Source organism: Geotrypetes seraphini, chromosome 1, assembly GCF_902459505.1.
Source record: "Geotrypetes seraphini chromosome 1, aGeoSer1.1, whole genome shotgun sequence".
Classification (NCBI taxonomy): Eukaryota; Metazoa; Chordata; class Amphibia; order Gymnophiona; family Dermophiidae; genus Geotrypetes; species Geotrypetes seraphini.
Window position 1 is genome coordinate 348,029,150 of NC_047084.1, and position 23,854 is coordinate 348,053,003.

At 44.5% G+C, this 23,854-nt stretch overlaps 1 protein-coding gene across 6 annotated transcripts in view; it reads left to right on the forward strand.

Moving 5' to 3' along the window:
- The window catches only part of FRAS1 (Fraser extracellular matrix complex subunit 1), a 741,777-nt gene that overhangs the window by 208,834 nt on the left and 509,089 nt on the right, over positions 1-23,854 (forward strand). For 4 of the 6 annotated variants that reach the window (XM_033963422.1, XM_033963441.1, XM_033963450.1 and 1 more), the window contains exons 1-3: positions 5,003-5,211; positions 7,716-7,823; positions 16,781-16,873. In XM_033963422.1, the coding sequence (XP_033819313.1) occupies positions 5,098-5,211; positions 7,716-7,823; positions 16,781-16,873 (315 nt within the window). In that variant the 5' untranslated portion in view covers positions 5,003-5,097. Of the gene's footprint in view, positions 1-5,002; positions 5,212-7,715; positions 7,824-16,780; positions 16,874-23,854 lie in introns of those variants that run through there. The other 2 variants (XM_033963431.1, XM_033963460.1) reach the window with 2 other exon arrangements.

Genomic DNA, 23,854 nt, shown 5'->3' on the forward strand with positions numbered 1-23,854 from the left:
ACCCTAGGCCCAAAACAGACTTAGACTATTTTTTTTTAATTATGCCGCTTGTAGATTTTACTTTTGTTTATATTTGCAATCTATCTAATAAGCTATACTAAACTTTTTTGGCTGTTCTTTACACCCCTCCTTGCAGTGCAGAATTCTCCATCTTGGATTTAGGAGCAGACACTCTCATGATCCCCCCCTTCTCCGCCCCTGGGATATGCATCCTATCTTTTCCCAGGTGATCAACATTTATCTTACCTGAAGCTCAAAATTCATCTCGACAGTAATTAAGCATCGGCAGTAATTAAGCAAGTAATTAGAAATCCAATATTCATCTCTTCCGTTTCACAGTCAGCATCCAGTTACACTTCCCCCTCCGCATTCGCGGTAATAGGAGAACAGCATGGCAGTGAATACCGAAAAACTGCAAATAACTTTTTGTATGTTATTCACGGTTTTTCTGTAAAATTCCCTAAAAAAGATAAAAAAACGCGAATAACCTGACCTGCAAGTGTAGCGCTTTGCTCCGTACAACGCTGGGAGCATCGATTTTCTCTGTGAAACGCCGGGAGCTGTGATTTCCTCTGTGCAATGCCGGGAGCAGCGATTTCCTGTGATGTAAATTTGGGGGTGGAGCCAGGGAACGAAAAACCGCAAATAAGTGAAACCGCGGTTAACAAAACCGCAAATACGGAGGGGGAGGTGTACAAAGACTCATCCTTCTAGGGCTGAAATCTTGTTTCAACTAGGGTTGTGGAGATGGAGTTGGAATTATGGAGTCGGCAAAAATATACAGACTCTGACTTCAGCTTCAAATAAAAAATCTTACAACATTATAATATATGATAAATTTCATTTTTTTTTTTGTTCAGGTTCTTTGCTCAAACTTCAAATAAATATATTTTGCGGTGTGTTAGTCCTAACTTTGTACATAAATAAATATTCTGTGTTTTCTATAATTAATTAATTTGTTTTTACATTTGCTATGCGTAGTAGGAGTTGAAGTCGGAGTCAAAGGTTTGATGTACCGACTCTTCAGCACTGGCAACTGCAGCAATTTATTTATTTATTGAGATTTTTTTTTCACCGCTTTTATGAAGCGATTCACCCAGGTTGGTGTACCGCAGGTATAATTCAACATAAAACGTTCAATTTTGTTAACAGCATAACAGTAGTAAAAATATAAGCACAAATACAATGAATGAGGTAGAGAGAATAGGACTACCATGAAACACTTTAAGAAAATATACTTATTAACAGCATTGAAATTAAAATAAGAGAGATATAATACATACTAAAAGGGAGTCTTAATACTTATGAAGCATCTGATAAACACAAGCCATTCATCTCTCGGAGCTGCAATATCTAGCAGCCAGACTATATTACCATATACCGGCAAGTGCCATGCGCTCGAGCCAAGAATTCAGTGTTCCCCCGGTCATTTGTGGTTCACTGTTATCAGTCCCGGTCATTCAGGGATTTTCCAACTGCAAATGATCGGGCAGGAGAGGGCAGCCGGAGCACTGGTGAGTGAAGGAAATCACTTGTGGTATGCTCCAAACACCTCTTCCTGCACTAAAGTCGGGCCTCACCAATCAGGAGCTACGTGTCAAAGCAGCTCCTGATTGGTGAGGCCCGACTTTAGTGCAGGTAGGGGCGGTCAGAGCATGCCGCGAGTGATTTCCTTCATTCGCTGGCGCTCCGGAAGCCCTCTCCTGCCTCTCCGGTTGCCCTCTCCTATCTCCCCCGCTAAAAACCGTATTTGCGGTTTTTCAGCATTCGCGGGGGGTTCCTGGAACGAAACCCCCGCGAATATCGAGAGAGTACTGTATCTCTTGGAAATACGCTCCTTCAGAGACATGAAATACAATAGCGTTAGGACAAGAATGTTCTCAGTGATGGCTCCAAGGTGGTGGAACTCCCTTCTGAAGGAATTAAAACTAGAAAAGGACACCGGAATGTTCAAGAAAGGGATAAAGGACCATCCTCTTCACAGACTACTTTAACTATTAAAGCAAAATAGAGGCGATAGCTGGCTAGTCCCCATTAGGAACACAACATGGGTCTCCTTTTACTAAGGTGCGCTAGCGTTTTTAGTGCATGTACAAGATTAGTGCACGCTAGCTGAAAAATCCCCGCCTGCTTAAAAGGAGGCGGTAGCGGCTAGCGCGCGGGGCATTTTAGCGCATCTTTGTAAAAGGAGCCCATAGAACATGATACAGATATTATGTGTGCATATAAGTAGGATTTAGTATGAACATTGTACACGATACTAGTATTATATGTGTATATACGTAGGATGACTGATTATGGTATAAATGTGTCTGTATTGAAAACCATTTCAGAAAACGCTAACTCTGTATTGTAACACCTTTACAGAAGCTCATGTAAACTGCTCTGAATTGACTCCCCAGTCATTAGTAGCGGTATAGAAGCCTTCAATAAAAAATAAACAGCATTTGTGACTGAACTAGAAAGTGTCTCTGGCTGTTGATCTCTCTTCCTGTGCTTTAGTGGTGGTGTGAATGATATTTGGAGGCTGTGCTGCTTTTCAGAGATGTATACACAATACCAGCCAGCACTTACAATTTTATAAATGAGGGTATCAAACTAACACATACTAGGATTTTCTTCAATACCTCTGCAGCGACTCTTTTCACACAGGAAACACAGCCCTGTGATTCGCTTCAGTTTTGAAAAAAATCAGAAAAGGGCAATTCAAACTTTAAATGAATCATATTTTTGGATGGGGTGCAAATCCCAAACCCAATTCTAATAGTTGCTTCTGATGAGTGGTAATCTCTGAATGCTATAGAATCTATTGATCTATTGATCAATAGATGCTATAAGAACATAAGAACATAAGCAGTGCCTCCACCGGGTCAGACCATAGGTCCATCAAGCCCAGCAGTCCGCTCCCGCGGCGGCCCATACAGGTCATGACCTGTCTAAATCACCAGAAGGGGCCCCCATGCCATCTTGGCTTCCTGATGAGTCCTATCTTCCCATCGAAGTCCTAGCCCTCCGGTCTTGCACATGCTCGACCTGGTTGGGTTTATACTTTCTCAGTATCCCAGTATCCCACTATACTTTTTCAGTATCCCACGATCCCTTTATCCCCCAGGAATCTGTCCAGTCTCTGTTTGAATCCCTGTACCGTACTCTGCCCGATCACCTCCTCCGGTAGCGCATTCCAAGTGTCCACGACCCTTTGGGTGAAGAAAAACTTCCTTGCATTTGTTTTGAACCTATCTCCCTTCAGTTTCTCCGAATGTCCCCTCGTACCTGTTGTCCCCTTCAGCCTGAAGAATTTGTCCCTATCCACCCTCTCCATGCCCCTCATGATCTTGAAGGTCTCTATCATATCACCCCTGAGCCTCCTTTTTTCCAGAGAGAAGAGCCCCAGCCTGTCCAACCTCTCGGCGTATGGGCAGTGTTCCAGCCCTCTTACCAGTTTCGTTGCTCTCCTTTGGACTCTCTCAAGTACCGCCATGTCTTTCTTGAGGTACGGCGACCAATACTGAACGCAGTATTCCAGATGAGGACGCACCATCGATCGATACAATGGCATGATGACTTCCCGCGTCCTGGTTGTTATGCCCCTCTTTATGATGCCCAGCATCCTGTTGGCTTTTTTCGAGGCCGCTGCGCACTGTGCAGATGGCTTCAGTGATGCATCCACCAGCACACCCAAGTCTCTCTCAAGACTGCTTTCTCCTAACAATGCCCCCCCCATTTTGTAGTTGAACAACGGGTTCTTTTTCCCTATATGCATGACCTTGCATTTTTTTACGTTAAAGCGCATTTGCCATTTGTTTGCCCAGTCTTCCAGCCTGTCTAGGTCCCTTTGCAGGTCCTCACACTCTTCCCTGGAGCTAACTCTGCCGCACAGTTTGGTGTCGTCTGCAAATTTTATAACCTCGCACTTTGCCTCCTTTTCCAGGTCATTGATAAATATGTTGAAGAGTAACGGCCCCAGCACTGATCCCTGTGGCACACCGCTCGTGACTCCCTGCCAGTCAGAAAATTGGCCCTTTACTCCGACCCTCTGCAGTCTACCCGACAACCAGTGCTCGATCCATCTGTGCACATCCCCTCTCACCCCGTGGCTCCATAGCTTCCTAAGCAGCCTTTCATGTGGAACCTTGTCGAAAGCCTTTTGGAAATCGAGGTAAATGATGTCGACGGGTTCCCCATTGTCCACCCGACTGCTTATTTCCTCAAAGAAGTACAGAAGGTTCGTTAAGCACGACCTTCCCTTACAGAATCCGTGCTGGCTTTTTCTCAGTAGGCCATTTCCCTCAATGTGCTCGCAAATGCTGTCCTTGATCATAGCTTCCACCATCTTCCCTATAATTGAAGTCAGGCTCACCGGCCTGTAGTTCCCGGGGTCACCCCTCGATCCCTTCTTGAAGATAGGTGTGACATTCGCCAGTCTCCAGTCCTCTGGTACCTCTCCAGTTCTTAAGGATAGGTTGCAAACATGCTGGATTGATCTATTGATCCTGGCTTAAGTGGATGGTCCTCGTATCCTTTTGTGGGTCTTGAAGTGTAACTCATTTGCTGTCCCGGCCTCGTTACCTGATTTTTCTGAGGTAAAATTTTTTTACCTCTCAGTTGTGACAAACCTGTGGCCAGCTTTGTCCCTGTAAGGGATAAAAGCAAAACACGGTCCCTGGTCAGAAGGGTTGACCAGGTTAAAAGTAAAGGTTTGGTTTTGGCTGACTACCCCTCAGACAGTGAGGTATGGCAGGAGAGACAGGAGCATAGGTACATCCAGCAGAGAGCGCCATCTCAGGACAGGTACTCTAGAAAGCCTGATAGGACTCTTATTGAGAAGTGGAGTCCCAGTGCTGGAAGGTATGCTCATTACCAGCCTAGGATAAACCTGAATTATTTCCCTAGGGATTTCCTGCCTAACCCAGCTGCTCCTAGGAGAGAGGGGTGGGGCTTTAACCAACATAAAAACAGAGTATGGGATCTCAGTAAGGAGAGCAGGGAGAGCCGGGACGGGGCTAGAGCTAACGAGCTCAGGCAGCGGCAGAAGCAGCAAGGCTTGGAAGCAGATGAGGGGAAAAGTCTTTCTCCTCCAGCCCGCAGCAGTAGGACATGGAGATGTCCGAGGACTACCTCAGCTCCACCCCAGAGGCTGCTGAGCAGATAGAGGCTATGAACATCTCTGAGCCACTGCTGGAAGCTGGCTATTTCCCCACTGACATGGAGGTTAGTTGTTAAGGGGAAGGAACCAAGGCTGTGCTTGTGCTGGCTCCCGTAACTCAAGCCCAGCTGACAGTGATAGGGGAAGAGCAAGAAAATCTCTCTGCTACACTGTATGACTGCTGGGAGGGCATTGTTTGTTCAAATGAACTTTATCTGTAGGGGTGTGAAAACCTAAGTAAAGTTCACAGCTTATTTAATGCCCTGCTGTGTTCCCTGGTCAGGAAGCCCAGCTGATAGAAACAGCTGTGAAGCCTGCTCTGCCAAACCTATCCGTGTCTCAGCTAGGTAAGCTGAAACGTTTGAGAAATTCATTGCTAGGTTTTTGGGAACTGTAATTACTCTGGCTGTGTTTGCAAAGTTTGAAAGTTTATTTTTCATTTACCTTTACCCCTGGTGAAGAGGACTGTATTTAGACTGAAAAGTCCAGGGTATCGAACTGTATGTGGCATTTGTAGCAAGCCATTCTGACAACTGCAAGCTACTTTGTATTTTATGTTTTTGCCATGACATGCGGGTGGCTGATGGTATTCAGACACCCGGGTTCAATAAAGTACAAGAACATTCTTTTGTAACAAGACTTACCTGTGTGGTCTTCTCTTTACAAGCTACTCTCAGTGTGGCCTGGCAGACTAGGCGGGCGCCTAGGTCTGTTATAACCTGAAAAGCCTTCCTCCAACCTGAGGAGGCCAGGCCGACAGGTCAGAACTCAACACACCTAATCCCTCTGCTGGTTAGAGCAAGGGATAAGTGTGTCACACTGTGGAATGGTCTTGCTCTTCCTTATCTTCTCCTTTCCTTCTATCTATGTTCATCCACGGATAAATCTTATTTGTTTGATTAGTCACATTCATCACGCTTACATTTCTTGATTTTAATTTGACATACAGATTCTTTAAAGGCTTGCATTTTTCTTACTAGCTCTTCAGGTTCTATCAGTTGTGTAAATGTTTATGTCACTGTGGCTATTTCTGTTTTTAAATCACTCTCCACTTTAGTCGTAGTCTAAATGAAGAGCAATATTAAATCCTTGCTGCATTTGTTATAAATTGCATTCCATTTCAACATAAAAGTGCGATCTTGCATGAAGATTTTTGGTTCTTTGTTCATTCTAAGCTAACGAAGAATTATATGATGATTTCTTAAAAATATTTTGCACCAAAGTATTCCCATGCAATTCAGCCCATATCAATTGTTTAACTCCTCTAATTGTAACTGTGAGGCTTTAAAAGCTGGTATATTCACTTCATCTAGCATGAGGCCCATTGTAAGATTTCTTTCTCTTGATCAGGAGAATAACTAAACTTGATAAAGTCAAGACTGCGCCATCTTAGGATCTCAACACTTATTAGAGGTCAAATTCACTCATCAGCGGGGTATTAAGTAATGTACACACTAAGGCAGAGGTCTCAAAGTCCCTCCTTGAGGGCCGCAATCCAGTCGGGTTTTCAGGATTTCCCCAATGAATATGCAGGAGATCTATGTGCCTGCACTGCTTTCAATGCATATTCATTGGGGAAATCCTGAAAACCCAACTGGATTGCGGCCTTCAAGGAGGGACTTTGAGATCCCTGCACTAAGGGGTCCTTTTACTAAGGTGTGCTAACCAATTTAGCACACGCTAAGGTGCCCATAGAATATAATGGGCGCCGTAGCACATAGTGCACGCTAAATTGATTAGCGCTCCTTAGTTAAAGGACCCCCTAAACTGCCTGGTGCTTAAAATTTTGCAAATGAGGGTATCAAACTTAACACATGCTAGATTTTTCTTTGAGACTTCTGCAATGACTCTTGTCACAGGGAACACAGCCCTGTAACTTGCTTAGCTTTTCATTGGTCTCAGTTATTTTGCCTTGTATATATTTTTATTTTACTCATTTAATACTTTCCATTTAAAATATTGTTCTATTGTCCATTTTGTAATGGAGCCACAAGAGGCAGAAGTAAGGAGACTGTATTCCTGCCCCCAATGACCCTTGCTGGACAACCATTGGGGGGGGTTTGTTTGGTGGAGGGAGGGGATGGACTTAGGGTACACAATTCCATAAAATAAAACACAAATTTAATATTAGGAATTTTGTACCCTGCTTAGGTAAATAAATAAAACTAAACATCTCCTGTGATTGACATGTGATCTTGGTGCATATCAAGTTGGTTTCCTTTTGTTTTAAATGATTTAAACCACAGGTGTCAAAGTCGGTCCTCAAGGGCCACAATCCAGTCGGGTTTTCAGGATTTCCCCAATGAATATGTATTGAAAGCAGTGCATGCAAATAGATCTCAGGCATATTCATTGGGGAAATCCTGAAAACCCGACTGGATTCCGGCCCTCGAGGAGGGACTTTGACACCCCTGATTTAAACCATTGCAGTGCATTTGCAGTACATTAATGGGTTTGTGAACTTGGATTTAGCACAAAAAGCAGTGCTGCCTCATTCCTGTGTTTGAGTAACGCAAGAAAGGTATTTCTTGCTATATTTCAGTGACATTTCTCTATACTTCTTTTTCAGAATAACACATTTTGGGAACCAGATCCATGCCAAGACTGCAGTTGCCATGGCGACATTGTCATATGCGAGTCAACTTTCTGCAAAGACCCCCACTGTGACTTTCAGAAGGTACGCTAATTTTAGCCATATTCATAGTTCACTATCTCATTAGGACAGTAAAACTTTACAATTGATTTTTTTTTTTTTTATTGCGGTGGGGGGCATACCTTGCCATTCTGCATACCTCAGCTTTCAGCTCACATAATCCCAGCTCCAACCCTACTGCTATTTAATGAGGAAAGAGGGATCCAGAACTAATATAATCTGGGCTTTTATTTACAGCAGTTTAGGGGGTTTCCCATGGACACTACAACAGCTGCTGCAACATCGGTTGTTGGCAGGGATCATAGTCCACGACTGCATGCCGAAATTGATGTTTGTGTGCCCGGCATCTCACCAGTTGTGTCAGTGTTACAAAATGGCCAGGGTTCTTACCCCAGGAATTGTCACCATGTCTTATACTGCTGTCAATGGTAGAAAGAAACCTCAGATTAAAAGAAAAAAGCCCTGAAAACCCACCTGTATGACAGACCTTGACTCGAGTCGAAGGGAGGCCGGAGGTTTCAGAGAACACGGGGTTCAAAGTATTCACAGCATTTGAATTAGATTATTCAACTAATGCCATGCTTCTGTCTCCAAGTGATTCCACTGAACTCGGATAAGTTTTTTTTGTTTTATCAACTATATTTCTTAGATCTCAAGACCAGCAACTATTAGTAATTCCTTCACTAAAAGTTATCAACACAAGGCGTAACACAATCTTTTCCATAACAGCCCCTCAATCTTGGAACAATCTCCCACTGTACCTAAGACAGGAAAAAAACCTAACAAAATTTAAGTCCGAACTTAAAAGTTTTCTATATATAGATGCCTTTAATGACTAATTTTTCTTTTCGCATTCATAATTCAAAAGGTCAATTGTCTTTGTCTCCCTTCCTATTGTTTTTCCCCTGAATTAAATATTTAAAATTGAATTAATGATTTTAATACTGAATGTAACCATTAAATAATTTTCCTTTTGTCTCATTATTATTTGTTGAAATACCCTTTAAATGTAATGTTATATTTGTATTTTAGATAATCGTTTGTTTAATTTAATAATTGTAAGTGTGTTGCCAAATATTTTTTATTTATCTGTACATCGCCTTGAATTTTGAATAGGCGATAAATCAAAAATACCTAATAAACTTGGAAACTTGGAATATTTGACACGATATATTAATAATTGTGGAGGACAGAAAGAGGAACTGTTAAAGTGCTATGATGGTCCCTCTCTACAACCATTACTGGCATTTTTTATGACACTGTTTGGTTGGTGACTGAGCACTTTATAAGTTATAATTGAATTTGTTCACAGCACTCAGTACACTTTAATGTGTTTTTATATTTTATTGAATAATTTGGCCTGTGGAGTTTAAAATTTGTAGTATTCAATATAATGACTGAAACACTAAGAATAAGTGCAAACTGGTAAAATTCTACTCACATGTTACTGGGTCTCTTTAAAATGACAATCAAAGCAGCCTGTGATCACAACCTAGTTATATGTGGAATACATGTCATATACAAAATATAATAAACTATTCAGATGCCAAACGTTTGTTCACACGAAAGAAAAAGCCTGTTCTACTGGAACCTTTATTGGTGCATGTTAGCATCTTCTTGATATACAAAGATTTTGTGCCAGCTTTGTTCAAATCACGAAAGTAGGAGGTAGGTTCGGTTTAACAACCCATCACAACCTGGCGTTTGAATATTTTATTAGCGAAGAATTTGTTATATTTTGTGATTTTCTTCCTCCATTCCTCCCAATTACCCCATTCCCATAATTACTTTAAGAGACCTAAAAAAAAAATAAAAGACATAACGACCTTTTTCTGAAATACATTCTTTCATCTTAGAATGTAAAGATAAAGCTATCACCTTGTTTTGTCTGATGTCATTTCATTACTTTTTGTGTTACTTTATATTTGCGTTCATGCTTCTTTCAGTGTTGTTGCAAGACGAGATCAGTAGTAGCTCTCTTGACAATATTTGAAATTTATTTCCTATTTGACATTATAGATCCTTCTCTCTTCCCTTAATTAGTATGTTGTGAACCACCTAGAAAGACCATAAACTTGGAAACTATTTAGAACAATATTCAGAGCTGGTAATAAGCGTTACATCGTTTAAAAAAAAGTATGTATTCAGGGGAACTGCCTAGAAAGTTGTTGAACTACAAAGACAGCAATGGGAATAAGTATTGAAGACACAGAAAAAAAATATGTTTATAATAAAGCTGATCACATTCTGAAATATAGCCTCAAAACAGAGTTGGTGTCCTCCAAGAATGTGAAGGCCAAAGGGCGGCCTTATGCAGCAAAAATATAGTAAGGTTATTCTTATCTTTAATAACTTCTTTAAAAATATATTTTTATGTGGATTTCCTTTAGTTTTAGTCTGATTTTACATGTTTTTCACAGATCTGTGCTCTAACATACAAGTGTGGTTTGAAAAGTGTTATAAAAAAGTTGAACAATGTAGACTCCATCGAGTTTCTATACACTTAGGCAGTGGCGTACCTAGGGGGGGGCGGGGGGGGCGGGCCGCCCCGGGTACCAGCCCTAAGGGGGTGTTCCCGGCCTTGCCGTTCAGTCCCCCGCCACCCCCGAAGGACCGCTCGCCCCCCTGGCCTCCCCGCACCACCTATGAACAGCCGCAGCAGGATCGCGAAGTCAGCGTCAGCATCCCTGCGCTGCTTCCTACGACGCGATCCCGCCCCTCCTCTGACGTCAGAGGAGGGGCGGGACCGTGGCGCAGGAAGCAGCAGGGATCGCTGACGCTGACTTCACGATCCTGCTGCGGCTGTTCATAGGTGGTGCGGGGAGGCCAGGGGGGCGAGCGGTCCTTCGGGGGTGGCGGGGGACTGAACGGCAAGGCCGGGAACACCCCCTTAGGGCTGGTACCCGACGCTGACTTCGCGATCCTGCTGCGGCTGTTCATAGGTGGTGCGGGGAGGCCAGGGGGGCGAGCGGTCCTTCGGGGTGGGTCGGGGCATCAGGCCTTCAGGGTGGGGCGGGCGGGCAGGCAAGCAGGCTTTCAAGGGGGAGGGGGGTGACAGGCAGGCAGGCAGGCCTTCAAGGGGGGACAGGCCTTCGGGGGGGGGGGTGCAGACATTCAAGGGGTGCAGGCCTTCAAGGGGGGCAGGCAGGCCTTCAGGGGGGTGCAGACCTTCGGGGGGGGGGTGTAGGCCTTTGGGGGGGTGCAGACCTTCAAGGGGGTGCAGGCCTTCAAGGGGGGAAAGGCAGGCAGGCCTTCAAGGGGGGGACAGGCCTACAAGGGGGGGGGGACAGGCCTACAAGGGGGGGACAGGCCTACAAGGGGGGGGACAGGCCTTCAAGGGGGGGTGCAGGCCTTCAAGGGGGGGTGCAGGCCTTCAAGGGGGGTGCAGGCCTTCAAGGGGGGAAAGGCAGGCAGGCCTTCAAGGGGGGGACAGGCCTACAAGGGGGGGGGACAGGCCTACAAGGGGGGGACAGGCCTACAAGGGGGGGACAGGCCTTCAAGGGGGGGTGCAGGCCTTCAAGGGGGGGTGCAGGCCTTCAAGGGGGGTGCAGGCCTTCAAGGGGGAGACAGGCCTTCAAGGGGGGGAAAGGCAGGCAGGCAGGCCTTAAAGGGGGGACAGGCCTACAAGGGGGTGGGACAGGCCTTCAAGGGGGGGACAGGCCTTCGGGGGGGTGCAGACCTTCAAGGGAGTGCAGGCCTTCGGGGGGGGGTGCAGTCCTTCAGGGGTGGGGTTTAGGCCTTCAGAGGGGGACAGACCTTCGGGTGGGAGGTAAAGTCCTTCGGGGGGTGCAGGTCTTCAGGGGTGGGGTGTAGCCCTTCGGAGGGGGGACAGACCTTCGGGGGAGGGGGGTCCTGGTGTAAAAGTACACAGAGGGAGAGAGGGAAGGGGGGGTTCAAAGATACATGCATATGCCAGACTTTGGGGGTTAGAAATAATGGGTCTAAAAACAGAGGAGTGGGAGAGAGATGGTGCATAATGGGATTTAGGGAGGGAAGGAACAGAAAGGGAGAGAACTTGGAAACAGGGGATGGTGTGGAGGGGGGATAGAGATACTGGATAGGAGGATAGTTGGGAACAGAAAGGGAGAGATGGTGGATCCTGGGGTGGTGGGGAGTTGAGAAAAGGTGAATCTGTGGATGGAGACAAAAAAAAGGAAAGATGCCAGATCTCCGGGAGAGGGAAGGGAAACGGAAGGAGAGAACAGAGATGGCAGACGGATGGTTAGCACGGAGAAAGGAGACCCTGGCAAGCAAGACAACAAGAGCCTGGGACCAACAAGATTTGAATATTGATCAGAGAACAAAAGGTAGAAAAAATAATTTTATTTTCTGTTTTGTGATTACAATATGTTAGATTTGAAAAGTGTACATGAGACAGCTTGAAATGGGAACTTTTCTATTTTTGTGAATGGCAAGGCTGAGTTCAGTTAAAATATATGCTTTATAAGAAAATATAATAATGTGTTTTATAAAGTTTATAAGCATTGCTGGCATACTCGGTGAGGTGTTCCTAGTGTTGGTGGTGGTGGTAGCATGTCAGTGTGTTGAGAGGAAGAGGTAGTCTGGGAAATTCTGCTGAGCAAACTCTGGGCCCATTTCCACCCCCAGTTAGTCCACTCCACTCAACTGGTTCACACACTGAGTGGGTCTTTGGGTGTTATTTCTGGGTAGTTGTTTTAGAATCTCTTCCAGTGGTTTGTCAGTATCTCCTTCTGGTCCAAGGAAGGAAACTTTGTCAACCTTAGCATTGACCTTCAGAATATGTTTGTAACAGCGCTGCTTGTGTGGCATTAGGCTATGTAGTGATCGAAAGAAAAAAACAGACCTTTGCACATTTTTGCACTATATGGTGGGTGTATGAGGAGATTCATTTCCTGCACAGTTAAGTCCATTTTTTCTACTGAATAATAGTATAGGTACAATGAAAGTAAATAGCAAAAATGTTTGAGTAGATAATTAAGGAAATCTTTTTCATATTGCTTGCTTATGGACTGGGAAAAAAGACTGTTCAAGCAAATGTCTCCAGAACTGCTTTAATGGAAAAATGTGATTTTTTTTTTTTTAAGTACTTTGTGAAATTTATTGTTGTTGTGAAATTTATTGTTATACTTTGTTTAAACTTAAAAAGCGGTGTCATTAACAGTGAATCTAATCGAAAAATCGATTCAACAGGGTGAATCGGATCGAATGAAATATTTTTCTCTGAATCGGGCAGCACTATTGGCTACCATGAGAATGGGCTACTGGGCATGATGGACCATTGGTGTGACCCAGTTAGGCTATTCTTATGTTATGTTCTCATCTGTAGGGGCCTTTGTTTTCACTTCTTATTTTAATGTATTTTTTTCCTGGGAACTTATCAGTGTTTTTTTATAATGGGAACAAAAATGGAAGAGAATTAATGTGTGTGGAATGGGGGGGGGGTAACTAATTTCTTCAGCTAAATAATTCAATCCACTTCAAACAGACATAGGAGAACTCACGCACCATTCACACACCCTCCAACCAAAAACGTCAAAAGAAAAAAACTGTTCGACAACCTCCTAGCCATTCGAGCTGCAACACTTGACCCCCAACTCTACAACCTATTGACCTCGACCACAAACTACAAAACCTTAAAAAAAGAAATAAAAACCCTTCTATTAAAAAAACACATAAAACCAAACTAACATAATCAGAACTGTCCCAAGCATCACCTGCAACTACTCCATATGTACTTCTGATGTCATGACAATTCAGACATAATTTATGTTATGTTATGTTTGGAATAATGGTTACATAAATGAGGTTCAATAAAAGAAAATTTTCTGTGGGAGCATTTGTTGGAACTTCTGTTATCCTGATTTCTTCTATCTGTGGGCTTTCTTTAGCTAACCTACTTATCTGGGGCTTTCCACTTCTGCAGCTGCCCTTTTCACGGTCCACTTTGCGCTTGCACTCTCTGGGGAGGGGGGGTTGGGTCTGGGCTTGGTGGGGTAGGTGTGTCTGGTAGTTTTGTCTGGGTGGTGGCTGGGTGTTTCTTGGGTGCTTGTTGTGCGGATTGGTGTGTCTGGTGAGCGGTCTGGGTGTTGTTGCTTGTGGGGGGTTTTTTCATTATAAAATATGGCTGAGGGTCTAGTCCGGCTTATTATTCTTGTGGGTTCTGGGGTGGGATTTGTTTGCTTGCCCCAAGTTTTGGCCTTTTGTTGTGTATTGCTATGCCTCTCATTGGCAATTTTCTCTTGGGAGAGGCTTGTTCATGCTTGTTGTTGCTGTTACTCTCATTCTGTGTTCTTTTTGATAATGTATAAGTTTCTGTACAGACCATGGTTGCTTGTCTGGACCTTTTGCCATTCTCAATAAAAATACTTTGGAAAAAAAAAAAAAAAAAAAAAAGAAAATTTTCACTGCCTGTTTCTATTCTGACCATTTATTCAATTTCATGGTTATTGCAAAAAAAAAAAAAAAAAAAAATTTTACATGAGGGGGGGGGGGGGGTGTCAAAAAATGATGGGCCCCGGGTGCCACATACCCTAGGTACGCCACTGCACTTAGGGCTCCTTTTACGAAGGTGCGCTTGGGGGTTTTTAGCGCACGCACAAAATTACCGCCTCCTAAAAAGGAGGTGGTAGTGGCTAGCGCACTAGGGAATTTAACGTGTACTATTGCGCGCGTTAAGGCCCTATCGCACCTTTGTAAAGGGAGCCCTTAGTCCAGTGAGTTTCCAGTTTTTTTTGGTAAGCTATTTTTCCTACGCTATAAAAAAAACAGGAAACTTGCTGGATTAAGGCCCTCTTCTATCAAACTGCGATAGCATTTTTTAGCGCGGGGAGCCGCGCTGAATGGCCCACGCTGTTCTCGATGCTCATAGGAACTCAATGAGCGTTGGGAGCAGCGCGGACCATTCAGCCCGGCTACGCATGCAAAACACTACTATCGCAGTTTGATAGAAGAGGGCCTAAGTGTATAGCCCTCGATGGAGGCTATCCCCCTCTTCTACAAAGCCACGCGGCAACAGCCCCGAAGCCCTTGAAATCTCTATGGGCTTCGTGTCCATTACCGCACGGCTTTGTAGAAGAGGGGATATGTTTAACTTTTTTTTTTTTTTACCAAACTTTTCAAACCATCCTCATACCATGGTATAATATGCGTGTCCTTTACCATCATCCTCCAAATTCTGCCTAGGTCATCCAAAGTTAGGTGCTCAGTTTTGGGTGTGGATCACAGCTAATGTGCGTAAAATAATTGGCTAAATTGGTTATAATCATTGTGACAAGCCGAGCGGTCATTTTCCCATCACATTGCAAGGACCTGCAGTGCTCCAGGCCAGGCTTTCTAACAACCCTCTCTGTACATAGACACTTTGGTCTTGATGTTATAATAAACACGTTTATTGGTGTACAGGACTTGAGTCTGTTCCTTCACAAGCTCAAAGAAACCAAAACTCTGTGCTTTAAGTTCAGTCTCTTAGTCCAGTGTAACAGTTTGTTCTGTAGACAGTATCAATTCCCATTCAGTGCTTAATCAGTTAATCAGCTCTTAGCAATTTCAAAACCAGTGTGGCTTACCTCAGCCACACCAGATATTAGCTGTTCCTTTCAAAGTAGTGTTAGGCTCTTCAGCACACAGCCTCAACCAAATAATAATTGGCTTACCTTAGCCAGCACCTTTATTGTCCAAGCTTCCAATACATTCAGCAGGCTTCTCATCCAGCCAAGCACAATACCACTCACCATATCAGCTCTTCCAAGTAATCCTTATCAGTCTTCTCAGCTTCCCCCAGAGTTCTTCTTAACCCATGGCTTCTGAGCCTTCTCTGCTAAGGGAAGTCTTTGTGGAGGTTCTCACCTTCTCACAGGTACCCTCTCCTAGGGACCTCTCACAGGGACCTCCCAGAATGAATCCCAGGTTGAGCATATGAAGCTCTTCCTGCCTGGGTTCCATCCCATGATTCAGCAGGTTAGCCTGTCCATGCAGTTCAGCGCCACCTGCTGGATGATGGTTGAGCTCTGAGCTACAAAGCTGAATGCATCTTGGACCCTGTAGTTCAGCGTCACCTGCTGGATGAGGATTGAACTCTGAACTACAGAGCTCAATGCATTCTGGACCCTGTAGTTTACCCACTAATTGGTCAGTGCCCTCTACTGCTCACCAACATAACAACATCACTCATGAGGGAGAATCCCTGACTCCCTCACAATCATTAATTGGCTTTAACAAGATCTAAATTGGCACGAATTACTGGTTACCCATGTATCTGCTCTGCGCCCCTATTCTATAGCTTGCACGCTTAATTCATCTTGTGCACAACTTCAGAAGGGGTATAGTCAAGAGAGGGGCATAGACGAGTCACGGACGTTCCGAGGATTGTTGTGTGAAGTTATAGAATACACAGTTATGGACACATAGGATCTCGAATCAGAAAATAATGGTAAATATTGAAGAACTAAGGCCAATACTGGGCAGACTTGCACGGTCTGTATCCATATATGGCCGTTTGGTTGAGGATGGGCTGGGGAGGGCTTTAGTGGCTGGGATGGTTTAGATGGGTTGGAATGAGTTTTGATGGAGACTTCAGTAGATGGAACCTAAGCATGGTACCGGGCAGAACTTTGGGTTCTATACCAGAAATAGTTAAGAAGAAGGAAAATTTAAATTAAATCAGTAATTTAAAGAGAGGGTAAGGTTGAGCAAACTGGATGGTTTTTATCTGCTGTCATTTACTGACAGCTTTTTACGCCAGCTCTTAGCAAGTGTAAATGCTCATACCTAAAGTTACGCATGAAAGAAACTTAAGCTAGAATGCTATAAAGAATATTTTATAGAATTTGAGCTTAGCGCAGCATCATCCCAGCACCATTTATTGAATTTACCTTCATATGTATGAATAAGTCTAGTAGACTAGTGTCAAATAAATGAAGCCCTGATGTGATGTTCTTAGAGTTGTAATACCATGGGACTCTGTTTGCCTATTAACCTGAGTTTTTTCCCTCTCTGATTAGGGAGAAGCCCTTCAAGTACCTCCTAATAAATGCTGCCCTGAGTGTGTCTCCAGGACTGAGGGCTTTTGCCAACATGAAGGACAAATTCATGGGGTAAGCTTTTCTAGATTTCCATATTAATCTGCTGGTTTTTCCCCATTGCTACATAGAAGGGTGATAGAAAAGATGGAAAGTGCTAACTGGAGAGTCTTGTAGAAGACAGAAGTTCCTTGTGCCCCTCTGTCTGTTGATTTGTCGCTTTAGTAAAATTTATTTTTCAGTTGCTTTTGTGATACTTTGGGCAAACAGTGCAATCTTAGGGGGTAGGTATTCTCCCAAGGGATATCCAGATATCTTTATTTAAAGACTTAGGGGCATATATACTAAGCGTGCTAGACCAGTGGTCCCTAAACTTTTTTACACCAGGGACCTCTTTTATAGAAGCAAATTTTTCCAGGGACCGGGGGGGGGAGGAAAGGGGGGGGAATTTGGTGTGGGTTCATAGGGCAGTTTTATACACAATATACATTACATTTCTAGCAAAAAAGAAATAGAAATTTCTACCTTTGTCATTCTCTTCCTTCCATCCACTTTCTGACTTCTCTCTGCCTCTTCCATATGGCATCTGCTGTATTTCTATGCCTCTACCAGAAACTGTCTCTCCCCCCCTCCCCCCCAATTTGTCTGGCACTTACCTTCTTCCCTCTGCTCCCTCCATGGTCTGACATCTCTGTCTTCTTTCCTTCCATCTCTCACTCCCTCCCCCAGGTGGTTTTTAGCATCTCTCTCCTCCTTTCCTCCCTTCAGATCTGGTATCTGTCTCCTTCCCCTTCCCCAATGCTCCAGTATCTCTCTCCTCTCCTTTCCTTTCTTTTCTGCTCTTCAGAGTTTTCTGTTTCTGAGTGTTTGGACGCGGCAACATTTTCACAAGTCCTGCACAACTGCCCCAAAGCTTCTCCTCTGACACAAGCCGCCCAGGCGGAAACAGGAAGTGCGTCAGAGGAGAAGCTTTGGGGCAGTTGCGCGGGACTTGCGAGAATGTTGCCATGTCCAGACACTCAAACAGAAACTCTGAAGAGCACCCGCGAAGTTGAGGGGAAGGGAGGAAGATGGCAAGACGAGAGGAGGAGATGCTCATTACCGGCAGTTCTCTCGTGGCCCAGCTGTCAGATGGCTGTGGACCACTATTGGGCTGCGGACCGGGGGTTGTGGACCTCTGTTCTAGGCTTTAATTTGTTCTAACTGTTAAAACAGGCCCACACTAATGGCTGAGGTACACTAAAATAGTCAGGGTGCTAAAACGCTTGTGCTAACTGCTTAACATGGGATGGTACAGGGACTGATCAGGGTATAGCCAGAGATTGGGTGTAGATTCCACTGCAGTTAGCACACTGCTACTTGTGCAGGTAGAGGGCAGTTCAGTAAAGAGATACCTCTCTGGAGCGTGGTCTACGAAAGGAAAGTAGGCGCCTGCTTTTCTTTATAGAGTACTAGTATAACTGAGTATATACATGCATATTTGATTAGACTTGAACACATGTGCCAGCCATGGAGCTGTAGTAAACGTTTGTGCCTAGATTCAGGAGATTCAGCACATAACTTATAGAATTCTCTGCCTGTTCTCAGCCCATGTGAGCACCCATCTGCAAACTACATGTTATCAAAGCTATACTGTACATGAAGCTACTGTTTAGCATGAAGCCAAATTATTATTATTTATACGTGTAGGTGTTCACAGGAGGCACTTTTTCCACTGCATGCTAACATTGACTCAAGGCCCCAAGTATTAATGAAAGAATCCAGGAAGTGGCCTAGTGGTTAGAGCAGCTGCCTCAGCGCTCTGAGGTTGTGAGTTTAATTCCCACTGTTGTAACTTGTGACTCTGGACAAGTCACTTAATACTTCATTGCCCCAGTTGCAAAAAAAATAAATACCTGTCTAAAATATATAAACCGTTTTGATTGTAACCACACAGAAAAAGTGGTATGCAAGTCCCATTGCCCTTTACCCTGTGGCTGCTTGCAGAGGACTTGGTTATTTAGGGTAGATTGTTCAGCCCAGCCCTGAAGGATAGCTTGGCATTTGAGAACTGGCACCTTTTTTGCTTGAAAAAAATGCACTGATGAACATGTCCTATAAAGGCCACTGGAATTATTTAGGCATGATCCTGAGATGCATGTGCAACTAAATGTCTGTTGAAACCTTCGGCTCAATGTGCAGTGGCAGCTAAGAAAGACATAGAATCTAATCTAATCTTCTATTTTTGCGTCGTTCATACCTAGGTAGGCTCAAGGCGACTTAAAGAGGGGGGTGAGGAAGGAGGAGGGATGGGAGAAGAGAAGAGGAGGGGATAGGTGGAGGGGGGAAGAGAGGATACAGGTGATTAAGTGTCAAATAGATGAGTTTTCAGTTTCTTCCAGAATATGGTCGTTTCAGTAAGGTCACTCAAAATTTTTACGCCTAGACAGGTGAGTATGGAGTGGAAAACAAGTTTGTATTGCAGATTTTTTGTGGAAGGGAGATTTAGACGTATTCTGTTGAGGGTTCTGCGGGAAGTAGACCATGCTTTGGAGAAGACTTGGATGAGAGGAGCTGCGGAGTTTCTGTAAAGTATACAGTGAATGATGCATGCAGTTTTGAAGGTTATTCGTGATTGGATGTTAAGAATGATCAGGAAAGAAACGGAAAACAAAGATGAGAACGTTTATAATGCCTTTGTATCTCACCTTGAACACTGGGTGCAATTCTGATCACACTGCATCTCAAAAGAGATATAGGGGAATTAGAAAAGGTACAGAGAAGGGTAATGAAAATGATATGAGAAAAGGTTAAAGCACCTAGGGTTCTTAAGCTTGAAGAAAAGATGACTCAGGGGAGATATGATAGAGGTCTATAAAATACTGAATGGAGTGGAGTGGGTAGATGTGAACTGCTTGTTTACTCTTTTGAAAAGTAATAGGACTAGGGGGCATGGTTTTTTACAGAAAGTCTCATTCTTGCTGGGATAATCTTAATATTTACAACCAGATGACGGTTTAATTTTTTGAAAAATAACTTTATAGATTAGTTTTAGAGTTATATAAAGAAATTACTGATTAGGTTATACTATTACAATACATAAATAATTATGAAATTATTGTGAAACTAGTCTTATAGCCCGTTACATTAACATGTGCTAGAATATATGTGTTTGTGTCTGTCTTTATTTATTTCTCTCTCTCTCCTTAGCCGCTTTCTGTATTTCTGTCTGTCTTTTTCCTCGGCTGTCCACCACCACCCCTTGCCTGCTCCCCCTGTCCATTCTCCCTTCCTTTTACCTCCCCTGTGTCCACCACCACCCCTTCACTGCTCCCCTTATCCAGCAGCAGCCCTTCTCCCTTTGTTTTACCTCCCCCCTGTCCAGCAGCACTTATTTCCTGTTCCCCCCTGTCCAGCAGTAGGCCTCCCTTTTTTTTTCTTCCCCCCCCATCCAGCAGCACCTCTTTCCTGCTCCCCCTGTCCAGCAGTAGGCCTCCCTTCCTTTTTCTGCCACCCCGTCCATCAGCACCTCTTTCCTGCTCCCCCTGTCCAGCAATAGACCTCCCTTCCTTTTTCTGCCCTCCTCTGTCCATCAGCACCCCTTATCTCTGTTCGCGTCTGCCCTCCGCCACAGCCGCGGCGGCCTGCAGGCGCCGACAGCCACTGCGGTAACATTTCTGCCATCCCTACCACCACCGCTGCTTGAGAGGCCCGCGGGACCGAAGGCAGTCAGTGTGTCTGGGGCTCGGGAGGAGGAGTCATGGTGTCGCGCATGCGCACTCCTGCCGACCACTGACCTACAGATCAGGGATCACGCAGTAAGAGTGCGCATGCGCGCTTAGCATTTTATTATTATAGATGAGCTATGTCCAATTTAATAGATTAATTGTTCATATTTGGACAACTTTTCTGCTGAACTTTATTGAAAGGAGAAACTTTAATCATTACTTTAATAACAAATTAAATAGTTTTTAAAACCAAAACAATTACATTATAGCATATGTATTCTTGTATTTGCTTAAACATCCATGTTAATTGATATGGTTAAACAAAATACCTTAATAAAAAATTTAGAAATCAACTAGGTCAATACATGAAAAACTTTAAAAAAAACTGTCTTCTGGAGCTCACTCATCTTTATCTTCTTGTTTGTTCATAATTTGGAAAAGAAAAACATGCTTTCCTGCTTTATTGGGATCTAAACAATTTCTCAGTTTGGAATAAATGAGTCCAAAGGAAGAGTATATTCTCTAAATCCAAAAGCTTAATAAGTGACTTCCGATGTGACTTTCTTTAAAACATCATCAGCAAACATATTTTTTGAATGGTTCCCCCTTAGCTCTGAAGTTTATTATAGTTGGCATTACAGATAGATGATTTCTGGATACCAATGTCATAGCTAACTCCTCGTCTTCAGTACTTAAGGTTTGATCCTGGTACCAGATATTGACAATATGTACAAAAAAATGAGCTAGAGACAGTGCTTGTTCCTTTTGGTTTTTAATGCTTGTAATTTAATTATATCATGGTGCAGTTTTGTTTTTAAGTGCTCACTCAATTCCTTCCAAATTTCAACAGCATCAGCAATAAAGCAGCTATGTTTCTGTATTTTGTTTAAAGTTTCAGAAATGAGTTTCAGGATTCTCAACATTTCTCTTAAGCCCAATGTTGAGGATTTCGGTTGTAACAGTGTCATCTATTTTCTCTTGATTTTGTTTACAGAATAGGCCAGTTCTTAATATAATTCTCAAAACTGTCCGCTACAGAGTTCCATCCTAATATCTTGTGGGAGTGTTAGTTTGATTTCACTCATTCTTTTCAGAGCTGCTGCTGCAGCAAAATGATTGTTACAGAAGTATTTAGCAATTTCAATGAAATTACTCTTTATTTCTGGGAAACTGAAGTCTTTGGCTAATAGGTGCAGCAAATTAGTACTGCAGCCATATGTTATTAGCTTGGTATTGTCTTCATGCTCTCCTAAATTTCTTCTCATCTTGAATACGTTTGCAGTATTGTCTGACGAAACTGCGTACTAGACATTTGAATTTTTGTTCACATTTTATTATAGCTTTTGCTGTTACTTCTGTATTGTACTGTATGTGCATTTCTTGAGGTATCAATTGTTTCTGCAAGAAAGACAATCCCTTCTTCTGTTGTTATACAAGCATATACAACAGGATCATTGTGAACATTATTCTACCCATCAAGATTTAGGTTAACAATTTTATCCTCTAGACCTGTTGTACATTGCTCCATTTCTCTGTCTTATATTATTTCTGCATCAGTTTCCCTGCAACATCTGCTCTGCTGGGTGGCCTGTATCTTGGTCTCAGTGACTGAACTTTATTAATGAAGTGTGGATTTTCAGTCAGACAGAAAGAACAGTTTGTTGCATAAACAAATTGGGCAATTTTTTCATCAATTGCCTCTTTTTCTGATCTGCTGGTTTTTGTCACAAACCTACTTATGGTGGTTCCTGGATGGTTAGAATTTTTTCTTTGTTTTAGATTATATATTGTGGATATGTGATGTGTATTAGAGAATGACACGGTGAAAAAATTGGTCCCCGTCACCGCCCCGTCCCCGTCTCACCATCCCCGTCACCGCCCCGTCCCCGTCTCACCAACCCCGTCACCGCCCCGTCCCCGTCTCACCATCCTCTTCACCGCCCCGTCACCGCCACTGCCATCCCATTCACCGCCCCGTCACCGCCACTGCAATCCCATTCACTTTTCTTTATTTACGTATAAAGGAAACATTCTTTAAAACTTTAAAACTTAGTTAAATATTAGTTAATAACTATACAAAAACAAAACACGCAGAGAAAAAATTAATTAATAAAAATTCTCAAAACTGACACATTTTGATCACTAAATTTAAAATAGTTATTTTTCATACAGTTTTTCAATCACTAATCTTCCACCACCCCTGGGGCTAGCAATGCAAAAACAAACACGACATGTACTTTAAATGCTGCTACGGCTGCAAGTCTCCCCTCCCCCCAGCGATCACGGCAGGAGGGCACCCAACCCCTCATGTAGACCCCCCCAACGGCCCTCCCGACAATCGCAGCAGAAGGGTACCCAACCCCTCCTGCCGGTCCTCCCAATGGCCTCCCCTAAGATCGCCGGCAGGAGGGTACCCAACCCCTCCTGCTGGACCCCCCCCAACGAACCCTCCCACCCCGGAACCCCCTTAGTCTTACTTTTCAAGTTGGACCGGACAGCTCCTCGCTCGTCTGGCCAGCAGGCCTGCCTCTGTCCAAATGAGGCGGGCCCGCCCCTACCCTCCCCTCCCCTGCCTCCCAATGGCCTCCCCTAAGATCGCCGGCAGGAGGGTACCCAACCCCTCCTGCTGGACCCCCCCCCAACGAACCCTCCCACCCCGGAACCCCCTTAGTCTTACTTTTCAAGTTGGACCGGACAGCTCCGCTCGTCTGGCCAGCAGGCCTGCCTCCGTCCAAATGAGGCGGGCCCGCCCCTACCCTGCCCAACCCACAGGATCCTAGGGCCTGATTGGTCTAGGCACCTAAAGCCACTCCCGCTATAGGAGGGGCCTTAGGTGCTTGGGCCAATCAGGCCCTAGGATCCTGTGGGTTAGGCAGGGGAGGGGAGGGGCGGGCCCGCCTCATTTGGACGGAGGCAGGCCTGCTGGCCAGACGAGCGAGGAGCTGTCCGGTCCAACTTGAAAAGTAAGACTAAGGGGGTTCCGGGGTGGGAGGGTTCGTTGAGGGGGGGTCCAGCAGGAGGGGTTGGGTACCCTCCTGCCGGCGATCTTAGGGGAGGCCATTGGGAGGCAGGGGAGGGGAGGGGAGGGGCGGGCCCGCCTCATTTGGACGGAGGCAGGCCTGCTGGCCAGACGAGCGAGGAGCTGTCCGGTCCAACTTGAAAAGTAAGACTAAGGGGGTTCCGGGGTGGGAGGGTTCGTTGGGGGGGGGTCCAGCAGGAGGGGTTGGGTACCCTCCTGCCGGCGATCTTAGGGGAGGCCATTGGGAGGCAGGGGAGGGGAGGGGCGGGCCCGCCTCATTTGGACGGAGGCAGGCCTGCTGGCCAGACGAGCGAGGAGCGGTGAAACACA